The 14,825-nt window shown below is 39.4% G+C and overlaps 1 protein-coding gene across 1 annotated transcript in view; it reads left to right on the top strand.

Moving 5' to 3' along the window:
- The first annotated feature begins 1,162 nt into the window (after window positions 1-1,162).
- The window catches only part of ZDHHC15 (zinc finger DHHC-type palmitoyltransferase 15), a 203,462-nt gene continuing 189,799 nt past the window's right edge, over window positions 1,163-14,825 (top strand). The window contains exon 1 of the mRNA XM_041742288.1: window positions 1,163-1,518. Within this exon, the coding sequence (XP_041598222.1) occupies window positions 1,383-1,518 (136 nt within the window). The 5' untranslated portion in view covers window positions 1,163-1,382. The remainder of the gene's footprint in view (window positions 1,519-14,825) is intronic.

The following is a 14,825-nucleotide window of genomic DNA, read 5'->3' as shown; positions in this document are numbered from 1 at the left end:
ATAAAATATGGGTCTCAGCAAAATCACAAATTTCTGCATGTCATAGACCTTTATAAATCATTAAACAGTGAGTTTTAAATCCATAAATGTCAAAATCTTACTATACTTCCATTATTATACTTGTGTCATTGAACATCTAACCCCTGATGAGGACATGAGCTTCATGGTGATAAGCCTTTTGTTTCTTCATCTTTTTTATACCAAAGTTGACCTACACAAAGCAACCATCCCAAAAACATTTGTTGAATTAAATTGCTTCCTAATTGGTCTGCTTCCAGGCCATCCTCCTCTCCCAAATCCTGCCAGTTCTTTTACAAAAATACATCTCTGCTAATGTCATTCCATTGTCCCAAACCTTTAATGGCTGTTCATAGTAATCTGTTTTAAAGGATTATGTCCACATACCCTGGCAGGGCATTTAAGGACCTTCACACCGTTCTCTCAGTCTATATATTCCCAGTCTCAGTCCCAGCCTCTCCTTTTCACACACCTTCTCAAGCCATATTAGTTGTTCCTTGAACGCTTTTGGATTTTTGTGACTCTATGCCTTTCCAAACGCTGTTTCCTCTGAATGATCCTTTCCCTCTAGTCTGCCTACCAAACATTTACTATTAAATAAATCTCAGTTTAAATTTTACTACCTTTGTTATCTGTCCATGACTTCTCACAGAATTCACGTCCCCTTCATTTGTCTTTCTCAGCCAATAGGTTTATTCTGAAAGTGAACGAAGCTAAACTTGGGGTAAGGGAAGAGAGAAGGAAGGAGGAACGCCTGTGAATGGACTTACCTAAGCAGTGATTGCAGCACTATGCGTTAAAGCATATTTTTCAAGCAGCAGTGGGAGGATGGGGTTGGGTAACCTTTTAGTCTTAAGAGGCTCGGGCTGTCATCTTTCGCACAGCGTGTTCCTATGCTCTCGTGTTTATGTTGAGTGGGGAAACAGAGAGACAAAAAACAGAAAGAGAGATCAGAAAAGAGATGGAGGGGACGCAGTGCTGTTAAAGCACAATAGGCGGACCCAAATTTCTTCTGCTTCACCGTTTGTACGGGTTCAGCTCTGCATCTAGGGCTGTAGCATGGAGGTGGAAGGAGAGGAAAGGGGAGGAACTGCACTCCCTCTGAGTGTGCCCAGCCTCGGCTGCCGGGCGGATCACCTTCCGCTCCAACTGGGCCAGTTCCTCCCCGCCATGACTCATGCTTATTGTGCCGCGCCGAGCTCACTCTGCCCTGCAGCCTTACAGGTGGTTTTCGCTTGGTGAGACAGTTCCCGCCAGGCTAGGCAGTGGAGCGCCGCACAGCGCGCCTTCTTGCCTCCCAGCTGCCTGCCAGGCAGTTCCGACCCAGCGCCAGCAGGCCTGCTCGGTCGATCTTCGATCCAAAGATGCGGCGGGGCTGGAAGATGTCTCTGTCCGGGGGGCTGCGGTGCTGCCGCCGACTACTTTCCTGGGTGCCAGTGCTCGTTATTGTCCTCGTTGTGCTTTGGTCCTACTATGCCTACGTTTTTGAACTCTGCCTGGGTAAGTGGAGATGGTCACCTAAGATGGGGATATTATGCTCCAGCGTAATTGTCTGTCCTACCCTTCACATTGGTGTCCCTCTCCCCCGCGTTTTTAGCCCTCACACTGCAGGATTTGTTTTGTTTTCTTTCTTTGTTGGTTTGCTTGTGGGGAGGGGGTTGTTCGTTTGTTCTTACCTCTCAGGAGACCTCCGCATCTCCAACCTCTGTCTTCTCACATATTTCTTCACAATCTTCCAGTGAGGGTCCCACAATGTCGCCATCACTTCCCACTGAGATTTTTTTACATTATTCCCTGGCCTTATCCACAAGAATCTCCTGGCTCTTTCCACCAGAACCCCCTTTTCTCATACAGGACAAGCACTTGTGCCTGGTGTTCTCGTTCTGGGGGCTCCCACCCTACAGAATTGAGGAAACAACATACCCTGTATCGCTAAACTGCTTACACTGTGAATCCCATCGATGCATCCAACTAGGAGCCCCACATTTTCGCATTCCCTCCTACTAAAGAATCCCAAAATATGTCCTGTACTGTCTTACTGGTTCTCGTTTTTCCGATACTGGAATTCGTCCTTTTTCCATGATCCTCTCAACTGGCTGAAGTGCTTCATATCTTCTCCAACTTAGGATCCCACAGTATGTCTTGCTTTACCTCACTGAGTCACCCCTTTTCACAAAGTGAAAATGGGCCCTTTATTCTCTTTCCCTGTGGGCTTTACTATTTTGTCATCTTCTCCAGTGGAATGAGAGTCCTACAATACATCTTGTCCTGTCCCCTCACATTAGAGACCCTGATTTTATCATACTGGGGTTCCCTTTAGTCTTCTAGTTTCCTCCTTTGAGGATCATTCACTCCTTTCCATTAGGGTCCCTACATTATTTTCTCACACCTCATACTAGGCACCCTGCTTTTATCACAACATGGTCATACTTTGTCCACTGTCTTCTCACATTAGTGTCCTCTTTACCCTCCCATAAGAGTTTGCAGAATCTCTCATATCCCTCCAGTACCACTACTTTTCTAATGATACTCCCCTCTTGTTATCTTTTTTGAAAACTACTCTCACCTCCTTTCCATATCTCTATTATTGTTAACCACACATTTTACCATCCTGTTTCTCTAGGTTTCTATTATTAGTATTATTTTATCTTACTTCCCTCTAGGGTTGTCCTTGTCCTCTGTCTTCTCAAACTAGGAAAACACCATCCTTTTCTACTGGGATTTCTAATATTTCCTTCCCAGTCCCATAGGATCCTCATTTTTTTTAAAAAGGTTTTATTTATTTATTCACGAGAGACACAGAGACAGAGAGAGAGAGAGGCAGAGACATGGGCAGAGGGAGAAGCAGGCTCCCTGAGGGGATCCCAATGCAGGACTCGATCCCAGGACCCTAGGATCACACCCTGAGCCAAAGGCAGACGCTCAACTGCTGAGCCACCCAGGCGTCCCAGGAACCTCATTTCTTGTCCCATTTCATCAGACCACCCCTTCTATAAATCTAGAGTCTCCTCTTATACCCTGTCCTGTCACATTATGGAGCATTCCATCCCCCCCTTATCTGTAAAATGGTTCCCACAATATATTTTATGCTTCCAAACTCAGAATTCCACAGTATTTCCTGACACAAACTTCAACATCCTATCTTTTATGTTCCTCAATTGTATTACCCCAGTCACCTATCCTTATCACTAATGGTTTTATAGTGTTCTTGTAAATTCACAATGGAGTTTTCATATTATATCCTGTCTCCTCGCAACAGATCTTCTGTTTTTATCACAGTGAGAACTCCTCTTGCCTTTGTCCTCCTCTCACATTGAAGAATTTCAAACTCTTCTCAAAGGAGATTCACTAATAGTTATTGTCACTTCAGTATTAGAAATTACACTTCTTTTATTTATTCATGACACACACACACAGAGAGAGAGAGAGAGAGAGAGAGAGAGAGAGGCAGAGACATAGGCAGAGAGAGAAGCAAGCTCCATGCAGGGAGCCTGTTGTGGGACTCGATCCTGGGACTCCAGGATCACACCCTGAGCCGAAGGCAGATGCTTAACTGCTGAGCCACCCAGGCGTCCTGAGAAATTCTACTTCTAGCACCTTTTAAACTTTTGTCCTGCAATGATCCCCATTAATTCAGTATGAAGTTCCAGCATATTTCCAGTCCCTTTACATTAGGACTCTTATTTGTCCCATTGGTAATCCACACACTGCCAAGTCCTTCCACGATAACTTTATTTCTTTATACTGGGTTCTTATCATCTTAAAAATTACAGTTCAGGTGCCGTTTTCTCCAACCCCAGGACCTGACCCTTCTTACTACTTAGGAAGTTACTACTAAGGACGTTCTTACAACTTCCTTCCTTATATATTTGACACAGCAATAGTTTACTCCAATTAGGTGGACATTAAGTAGGGAGCCAGGGGATGGCTTTGTTTTCCAATATAGAAATTTCTTCTAATTAACTATGCGTGAGAGTTTGAATTATCCACGTCTCCTTAGACTTATTATGGAAAATGTAGAGAGATGTTATAAATAAATTCATTAGTTGCCTTTATAGATGCAAATTTAGGCTGTATTTCTTTTTATCTCAACCTTTATTTCAACCTTTACCTCAACAATATACCTCAGCTTTATCGATGAGTATTACGTGGACTATGCAATGATTAGAAAGTTTTATTATTCTCAGACTTCACCACTTTGCCCTTTTGAATGACTGATTAAAGGATTAAAAGTTCACCTCCATTATTATACTATGGATTTTGCTTCTTAGGATCAATGCCATCTTGTAAACACTACTAAGCATATTTTACAATTTTGCAGTACTGACTTATGTGAGCTTTGTCAAGCATTCAATTGAAAACTTAATAATGATAATGCCTAACACTTACATAGTGCTTAATTTGTTCTAGGCCATGTTCTAAGTACTGCAGATATATTAGTTCTCCCTATATTAAATCACTTAATCCTCACAATAACCATATAAAATAGGTACCCATTTTACGGATGTGCAAACTGAGGGATGGATCAAGTTAGAATTAGTGAAAATAATCAAAGTAAGCTTAGAGTTTTTTTTTTAATTTTCAGAGCACTTGCTATATGCCAGGCACTGTTTTAAGTGGCACACACACATATACACCCACACAAACATAATCCTCATAACAACCTTATAAGGTGCATGTCCATTTTAAAGACAAGAAACAGGCAAAGACAGATGAAGGTTGCCTAGGGTCATAGAGCTAGTAAATGGCCTACCTTGGATGCCAACCTAGGCAGTATGGTTCCATAGTCCATGCTTTAGCCACCACAATGTTGAAAGTCTCTGCCTTCTATCAGCCAATAAAGAAGTAAAATCTTGTGAATAACAGGCCAAATGCAGCCTGCAGATGTATTTTATTTGGCCTGCGCAGTGTTTTCATTTTGTATCAGTTGCCATTACTTAAAAGCCGAGAGAGTAAGGTAGCCTTGACTTCCAATTCTGGCTCTGCCTTCATTCTGTCATCTTCGTTTTACAATCTTCTGAAATGTTGCTGTCAGAGGTTAAATCACATTTTCCCAAGTCACTTGTTTAGTAAATATTAGAGAATTGAGCATCGAGGCTGCCTGAAATGAAAACAACACAACCAAATGAACAGATTCAAATTTTAATATGACTCAAAAGGTAATATTAAGGACCTAACTTCTTTCTAGAAATAAACCTGGTATCTTTATATGTAATTTCATGTTAGAACTGAAGCTAAAAATGATATTGTTCTCTTATAATTCTGTCTGATAAAGCTTGAATTCTGCCACTTACTGACTAGGAGATCTGGGGCAAGTTACCTAATCTTTATCAACCAGGGTTGCCTAACATGGTGCCTCGCTTATATGGTTGTTCACTCATACCACAAATACTTGCTTAGCACCTACTATATTGCCAGTTAGAACATTGTTGTTGTGAGATAATATAAAGCATATGTATGTCTTTTTTTGAAAAATGTCTATTTATATCTTTTGCCTATTTTTAACTGAATTATTTGTTTTCTGGGTGTTAAGTTTTATAAGTTCTATACATTTTGGGTACTAATCCATTATCAGATAGGTCATTTGCAACTGTCTTTACCCTTTCTGTAGGTTGTCTTTTACATTTGTTGACTTTACTTTGCAGTGCAGAAGCTTTTTATCTTGATAAAGTCCCAATAGTTTGTTTTTACTTTTGTTTCCCTTGCCTTCATAGCTGTGTCTTGCAAGAAGTTGCTATGGCCTAGGTCAAAGAGGTGATGGCCTGTCATCTCTTCTAGGATTTTGATAGAGTCTTTTCTCACGCTTAGAGCTTTCAACCATTTTGAGTTTATCTTTGTGTATGGTGTAACAGAATGGTCCAGTTTCATTCTTCTGTATGTGGCTGTCCAATTTTCCCAACACAATTTGTTGAAGAAACTGTCTTTTTTCCCCAGTGGATATTCTTTCCTGCTTTGTTGAAGATGAGTTGACTATAGAGTTGAGGGTCCATTTCTGGGTTCTCTATTCTGTTCCATTGATCTATGTGTTTTTGTGCTAGTACCATACTGTCTTGAAGATCACAGCTTTGTTTTAGAACTTGAGGTCAGGCATCGTGATGCATCCAGCTTTAGTTTTCATTGTCAACATTCCTCTGGCTATTCCGGGTCTTATCTTGTTCCAAACAATTCTTAGGATTATTTGTTCCAACTCTGTGAAGAAAGTCCATGGTATTTTGATAGAGATTGCATTGAATGTGTAAATTACTCTGGGTAGCAAGACATTTTCACAATATTTATTCTTCCAATTCTAGAGGATGGAATGTTTTTCCATTCCTTAGTGTCTTCCTCAATTTCTTTCATAAGTAATCTGTAGGATTTAGAGCACAGATTCTTTACCTCTTGGGTTAGGTTTATTTCTAGGTATCTTATGGAATTGGGTGCAATTGTAAAATGGATTGATTCCTTAATTTCTCTTTCTTTGGTCTCATTGTTAGTATATAGAAATGCCACTGATTTCTGGGCATTGATTTTGTATCCTGCCACACTGCCAAATTGCTGTATGAGTTCCAGCAATCTTGGGGTGGAGTTTTTTTATGTTTTCCGAATACAGTATCATGCCATCCTTGAAGAGGCAGAGTTTGACGTCTTCTTTGCCAATTTGAATGCCTTTTATTTCTTTTTGTTGCCTGATTGCTGAAGCTAGGACATCTAAAACTATGTTGAATAGCAGTGGTGAGAGTGGACATCCCTATTGTGTTCCTGATTTTAGGGGAAAGGCTCTTAGTTTTTCCTCATTGAGGATGGTATTTGCTGTGGGCTTTTCATAGATGGCTTTTAAGATGCTGAGGAATGTTCCCTCTATCCCTACACTCTGAAGTGTTTTGATCAGGAATGGATGCTGTATTTTGTCAAATGCTTACTCTTCATCTATTGAGAGGATTAAATGGTTCTTGTTTTTTCTCTTGTTGATATGATCTATCACGTTGATTGCTTTACGAGTGTTGAACCAGCCTTGCATCCCGGGGATAAATCCTTCTTGGTCATGCTGAATAATCTTAATGTACTGCTGGATCCTATTGGCTAGTATCTTGTTGAGAATTTTTGCATGTGTGTTCATCAGGGATATTGGTCTATAATTCTCCTTTTTGGTGGTTTCTCTCTATGGTTTTGGGATCAGGGTGATTCTGACCTCATAGAACAAGATTGGAAGTACTCCTTCCATTTCTATTCTTTGAAACAGTTTTAGTAGAATAGGTATTATTACTTCTTTAAGTGTTTCTTAGAATTCCCCTGGAAAGCCATCTGGCCCTGGGCTTTTGTTTCTTGGGAGGTTTTTTATGACTGCTTCAATTTCCTCACTGGTTATCAGCCTCTTCAGGTTTTCTATTTCTTCTTGTTTCAGTTTTAGGTAATTTGTAGGTTTCTGGAAATGCATCCATTTCTTCTCGATTGCCTAATTTCTTGGCATATCATTGCTCATAATGTTTTTTAAATCATTTGTATTTCCTTCGTATTGGTTCTGATCTCTCCTCTTTCATTCATGATTTTATTAATTTGAGTATTTTCTTGTTTCTTTTTAATAAGTCTGGCTAACAGTTTACCTATTTTAGTAATCCTTTCAAAGAGTCATCTCCTGGTTTCTTTGATTTGTTCTACAGTTCTTCTGGTCTCTGTTTCATTGAGTTCTGCTCTAATCATTATTATCTCTCTTCTTCTGCTTGGTTTAGGCTTCTTTGTTTGTCTTTCTCCAGTTCCTTTAGGTATAAGGTTAGCCTGTGTATTTCAGATTTTTTCCAATTTTTTGAGGGAGGCTTATATTGAGATATATTTCCCTCTTAGGACCATTTTACTGTATCCCAAGGATTTTGAGCAGTTGTACTTTAATTTTCATTAGTTTTGATGAACCTTTTTAATTCTTCTCTAATATCCCGGTTGACCCATTCATCTTTTAGTAAGATGCTCTTTAACCTCCATGTGTTTGAGTTCCTTGCAATTTTTTTGTGATTGAGTTTGAGTTTCAAAGCATTGTGGTCTAAATATGCAAGAAATAATCTCAATCTTTTGGTATTGATTGAGACCTGATTGTGATCCAGTATGTGGTCTATTCTGGAGAGAGTTCCATGTGCACTTGAGAAGAACATGTATTCAGTTGCATTAGAATGGAATGTTCTGTATATATCTGTGAAATTCATTTCATCCACAGTGTCATTCAAGACCCTTGTTTATTTGGTGATCTTCTGCTTAGAAGGTCTGTCCTTTGCTGAGAGTGGAGTTTTGAAATCTCCTATTATTAATGTATTAATATCTATGTGTCTCTTTACTTTGGTTATTTTTTTTAAAGAGTTTGTTTATTCATGAGCGACATAGAGAGAGAGAAGCAAAGACATAGACAGAGGGAGAAGCAGGCTCCATGCAGGGAGCCCGACGTGGGACTCGATCCCGGGACTCCTGGATCATGGCCTGGGCCGAGGGCAGGCACTAAACCACTGAGCCACCCAAGGATCCCTACTTTGGTTATTAATTGATTGATATAATTGGCTGTTCTGACATTTGGGGCATAAATATTCATAATTGTTAGGTTTTCTTCTTGGATAGACTAAGTATGATGAAGTGTCCCTCTTAATCCCTTAGTACAGTCACTGTTTTAAATTCTAATTTTTCTGATATGAGGATTGCTACTCCAGCTTTCTTTGAAGGACAAGTTGCATGTTAAATGGTTTTCCACCCCCTCATTTTCAGGCTAAAGGTGTCCTTAGGTCTAACATGAGTCCCTTGGGCAGCCCAGGTGTCTCAGCAGTTTAGCACTGCCTTCGCCCAGGGCCTGATCCTGTAGACCCGGGATCAAGTCCCATGTCAGGCTCCCTGCATGGAGCCTGCTTCTCCCTCCGCCTGTGTCTCTGCCTCTCTCTCTCTCTCTCTCTCTCATGAATAAATAAATAAAATCTAAAATAAAATAAAATAAAATAATTAAAATAAAATAATAAAATAAAAAATAAAATAAAATAAAATAAAGTAAAATAAAAAAATAAGTCTCTTGTAGACAGCATATAGATGGGTCTTGCTTTTTTTATCCAGTCTGAAGCCCTGTGTCTTTTGATGGGATCATTTATCCCATTCATGTTCAGGATAAATATTAAAAGGGGTGAATTTAGTGTCATAGTATAACCTACAGAGTCCCTGTTTCTGCAGATTATTTCTTTGGGCTCCCTTTTTTGCTTACAGGGTCCCCCTTATTATTTCTTGCAGAGCTGGTTTGGTGGTTACATATTCTTTCAGTTTCTGCCTATCCTGGAAGCTCTTTATCTCTCCTATTCTGAATGACAGCCTTGCATAATAATGTATCCTTGGCTGCATGTTTTTCTCATTTAGTACCCTAAATATATCATGCCAGCCCTTTCTGGCCTGGCAGGTCTCCGTGGAGAGGTCTGCAGTTAATCTGATATTTCTCCCCATATAAATTAAGAATCTCTTGCCTTGAGCTGCTTTTAGGTTTTGTTCTTTATCTTTGATATTCGCAAGCTCCATTATTATATGTTGGGGTGTTGATTGATTTTTGTTGATTTTGCGGGGCCGGGGGGGTTCCTCCTGGATCTGAGTGCCTGTTTCCTTCCCCAGAGTAAGGAACTTCTTGGCTATGATTTGTTTAAATATACTTTTTGGTTCTCTCTCTCTCTCTCTCTCTCTCTCTCTCTCTCTCTCTTTCTCTCTCTCTCTCTCTCTCTCTCTCTCTCTCTCTCTCAGTCTTTCTCTCTCTCTCTCCCTCTCTCCACCCTCTGGAATCCCAAAAAGATCAACATTATTCTTTCTCAAACCTTCACTTTTTTCCCGGAGCCTCTCCTCATGGGCTCTTAATTGTTTTTCTCTTTTTTCCCTCAGCTTCCTCCCTTTCCAACTTTTCTTTTATGTGACTCTCTCATGCCTCATTTCACCTATCTGTTAGAGCATCCGGTTTAGACTGAATCTCAGTTAATGTATTTTTAATTTAGCTCTCAATTCTGCAGTTAGAGCATCTCTAGAATGTTTTATGCTTTTTTTAAGAGCCACCAGTAATTCTATAATTGTACTCCTGAATTGTACCTCTGACATGTTACTTAAATCCACATCCATTAGATCTGTGGCAGAGAATATTACCTCTGGTTCTTTCTTATGTGGTGATTTCTTCCTTCTATATCTTCCGATATAACACCCCCCCCCCCGTTTCTCTTCCCTGCACTCCTACCTTGTAACAAGCGAACACTTTTCTCTCTGTAGCATTCCAGCTGTTCTCTCTTAACTTCTCAGGTTGAATTCTTAGGTGTTCAGGATGGTTTGAAAGTTATCTAGGTAAATTTTCAGGACCAGATGAAACAAGGAGCCCTACTCTTCTGCAATCTTGCTGCCTCCTCTAATTTCCTTATCTTTTAAATGTTATTGTTTTCATTGTTATTCATTACTAGTTTAATTCCTTTGTATCAGAAAAGAAGCTTTGAATGATTTCAAACTTTTAAATTTATTTAGCTTTGTTTTTTAGTCTAATATGGTGTATAATGTATAATGTTCGATGTATATTTGAGAAGAACGTATTGAGTTAAGTTTGTTTGTTTGTTTGTTTTTAATTTTTATTTATTTATGATAGTCACACAGAGAGAGAGAGAGAGAGAGGCAGAGACATAGGCAGAGGGAGAAGCAGGCTCCATGCACCGGGAGCCTGATGTGGGATTCGATCCCGGGTCTCCAAGATCGCGCCCTGGGCCAAAGGCAAGCGCCAAACCACTGCGCCACCCAGGGATCCCTTGAGTTAAGTTTGTTATTGAGTTTAGTGTTCTACATGTCTGTAGAATTGTTTTATGGTGTCGTTCATGTCCTCTGTTTTTTTCTAATTATTGGAGTTCAATTTGCCAACATATACCATAACACCCAGTGCTCATCCCGCAAACTGCCCCCCTCAGTGCCCATCACCCAGTCGCCCCAACCCCCAACCCACTTCCCCTTCCACTATCCCTTGTTCATTTCCCAGAGTCAGGTGTCCCATGTTTTGTCACCCTCAATGATATTTTCACTCCTTTCCCTTTATCCCCTTTCACGAATTTTTTATTTTTTATATTCCCCAAATGAATGAGACCATATAATATTTGTCCTTTTCCGATTGACTTATTTCACTCAGCATAATACCCCCCACCTCCATCCACGTCAAAGCAAATGGTGGGTATTTGTTGTTTCTAATGGCTGAGTAATATTCCATTGCATACATAGACCACATCTTCTTTATCTTTCGATGGACACAGAGGCTCCTTCCACAGTTTGGCTATTGTGCACATTGCTGCTATAAACATTGGTGTGCAGGTGTCCCGGCGTTTCACTGCATCTGTATCTTTGGGGTAAATCCCCAGCAGTGCAATTGCTGGGTCATAGGGCAGATCTATTTTTAACTCTCTGAGGAACCTCCACACAGTTTTCCAGAGTGGCTGCACCAGTTCACATTCCCACCAACAGTGCAAGAGGCTTCCCCTTTCTCCGCATCCTCTCCAACATTTGTTGTTTCCTGCCTTGTTAATGTTCCCCATTCTCACTGGTGTGAGGTGGTATCTCATTGTGGTTTTGATTTGTATTTCCCTGATGGCCAGTGATGCAGAGCATTTTCTCATGTGCTTTTTGGCCATGTCTATGTATTCCTCTGTGGAATTTCTGTTCATGTCTTTTGCCCATTTCATGATTGGATTGTTTGTTTCTTTGGTGTTGAGTTTAATAAGTTCTTTATAGATTTTGGAAACTAGCCCTTTATCTGATATGTCATTTGCAAATATCTTCTCCCATTCTGTAGGTTGTCTTTTAGTTTTGTTGACTGTTTCTTTTGCTGTGCAGAAGCTTTTTATATTGATGAAGTCCCAATAATTCATTTTTGCTTTTGTTTCTCTTGCCTTCATGGATGTATCTTGCAAAAGTTACTGTGGCCAAGTTCAAAAAGGGTGTTGCCTGGGTTCTCCTCTATGATTTTGAGGATTCTTGTCTCACATTTAGATCTTTCATCCATTTTTAGTTTATCCTTGTGTATGGTATAAGAGAATGGTCTAGTTTCATTCTTCTATATGTGGATGTCCAGTTTTACCAGCACCATCTATTGAAGAGATTCTCTTTTTTTCCAGTGGATAGTCTATGCTAATTTGTGGAATATTAGTTGATGATAAAGTTGAGGGTCCACTTCTGGATTCTCTATTCTGTTCCATTGATCTATGTGTCAGTTATTGTGCCAGTACCACAATGTCTTGATGCTCACAGCCTTGTAGTACAACCCGAAATCTGGCATTGTGATGCCCCCCAGCTATGGCTTTCCTTTTTAAACTTCCCCTGGCTATTCGGGGTCTTTTCTGATTCCACATAAATCTTAAGATAATTTGTTCCAGGCCTCTGAAGAAAGTCCATGTTCATCAGGGATATTGGTCTATAATTCTCCTTTTTGGTGGGGTCTTTGTCTGGTTTTTGAATTAACGTGATGCTGGCCTCATAGAATGAGTTTGTAAGTATTCCCATCCTTTCTATCCTTTGAAACAGGTTTAGTAGAATAGGTATGGTTTCTTCTTTAAATGTTTGATAAAATTCCCCTGGGAAGCCATCTGGTCCTGGACTTTTGTGTCTTGGGAGGTCTGTGACTGCTTCAGTTTCCTCCCTGGTTATTGGTCTGTTCAGGTTTTCTATTTCTTCCTGTTCTAGTTTTGATACTTTGTGGTTTTCCAGAAACACATCCATTTCTTCTAAATTGTCTAATTTATTGGCATATGCTGCTCAAAATATATTTTTAAAATCGTTTGTATATCCTTGATATTGGTTGTGATCTTTCCTTTTTCATTCATGATTTTATTAATTTGAGTTTCTTTTGTTTTTAATAAGGCTGGCTAATGGTTTATCTATCTTATTGTTTCAAAGAACCAATTCCTAGTTTCATTGATCTGTTCCAGAGTTCCTCTGGTCTCTGTTTATTTGAGTTCTGATGGAATCTTTATTAACTCTCTTCTTCTGCTTGGTGTAGATTTTATATGCTATTTTTTCTACAGTTCCCTTAGGTGCGAGTTTAGCTTGTGTATTTGAGTTTTTTCCAGTTTTTTAATGGATGCTTGTATTGTGATCATTTACCTCTTAGGACAGGCTTTGCTGTATCTGAAAGATTTTGAACGGTTGTATCTTCATTTTTATTAGTTTCCATGACTGTTTTTAATTCTTCTGTAATTTTGTGGTTGACCCATTCATCTTTTAGCAAGATACTCCTTAACCTCCAGGTGTTTCAGTTTCTTGGAAATTTCTTCTTGTGATTGCATTCGAGTTTCAAAGCATTATCGTCTGAAAATATGCAGGGGACGATCCCAATCTTTTGGTATCGGTTCAGACCTGATTTGTGACTCAGTATGTGGTGTATTCTGGAGAAAGTTCCATATGCACTTGAGAAGAATGTGTATTCAGTTGCGTTTGGATATATAGTTCTGTAAATATCTGTGAAATCCATCTGTTCCAGTGTGTCATTTAAAGCTCTTGTTTCTTTGGAGATGTTGTGATTAGAGATATGTCGATTGTAGAAAGTGCTGTGTTCAAGTCACCAAGTGTATTATTATCTAAGTATATCTTAACTTTGGTTATTAATTGATTGATATACTTGGCAGCTCCCATATTTGGGGCATAAATATTCATGATTCTTAGGTCCTCCCATTGGATAGATCCCTTAAGTATGATAGAGTTTCCCTCTTCATCTCTTACTATACAGTCTTTGGGAGAAACTTTAATTTATCTCATATGAGGATGTCTACCCCTGCTTTCTTTTGAGGACCATTTGAATGGTAAATGGTTCTCCAACCTTTTATTTTCAGGCTGTAGGTGTCCTTACATCTAAAATGAGTCTCAAAAAAAAATGAGTCTCTTGTAGACAGCAAATAGATGGGTCATGCTTTTTTATCCTGTCTGAAACCCTGCGCCTTTTGATGGGGTCATTAAGCCCATTCATGTTCATAGTTACTATTGAAAGACATGAATTTAGGGGCATGATGATACCTATTCAGTCCCTGTTTTTGTGGATTGTTTCCTTGGACTTCTTCTTTCTTTTACAGAGTCCCCCTTAATATTTCTTGGAGAACTGGTTTGGTGGTCACATATTCTTTCAGTTTCTGCCTATCTTGGAAGCTCTTTATCTCTCCTTCTATTCTGAATGAGAATTTTGCTAAATAAAGTATTCTTGGCTGCATGTTCTTCTCATTTGGGACCCTGAATATATCTTGCCATTCCTTTTTGGCCTGCCAGGTGTCTGTGGAGAGGTCTGCTGTTACCCTAATACTTCTCCCCATAAAAGTTAGGGATCTCTTGTCTCTTGCTGCTTTATGGAACTTCTGTTTATCTTTGAAATTTGCAAGTTTCACTATTAAATGTCGAGGTGTTGAGCGGTTTTCATTGATTTTACGGGGGAATCTCTCTATCTCCTGGATGTAAATGCTTGTTTCTGTTCCTGAGTTAGGGAAGGTTTCAGCTATGATTTATTCAAATACACTTTATTGTCCTCTGTCTCTTTCGTCGCCCTCTGGAACCCCAATTAAACGTAGATTTTTCCTTCTGAGGCTGTCATATATTTCCCTTAACCTATATCATGCTCTTTTCATTGTTTTTATCTTTTTTCCTCAGTTTTTTCCTTGCCATCGACTTGTCTTTATGTCACTCACTCATTCTTCTACCTCGTTAACCCTTGTCGTTAGGACTTCCCATTTGGATTGCATCTCATTTAATTGATTTTTAATTTCTTAATTTTTTTTTTGATTTTTAATTTCGGTCTGATTAGATCTAAATTCTGCAGTCATGAAGTCTGTTGAATCCTTTAT

The sequence above is a fragment of the Vulpes lagopus genome, chromosome X (assembly GCF_018345385.1).
Source record: "Vulpes lagopus strain Blue_001 chromosome X, ASM1834538v1, whole genome shotgun sequence".
NCBI classification, from domain to species: Eukaryota; Metazoa; Chordata; class Mammalia; order Carnivora; family Canidae; genus Vulpes; species Vulpes lagopus.
This window is presented reverse-complemented; position numbering and strand designations above follow the sequence as displayed.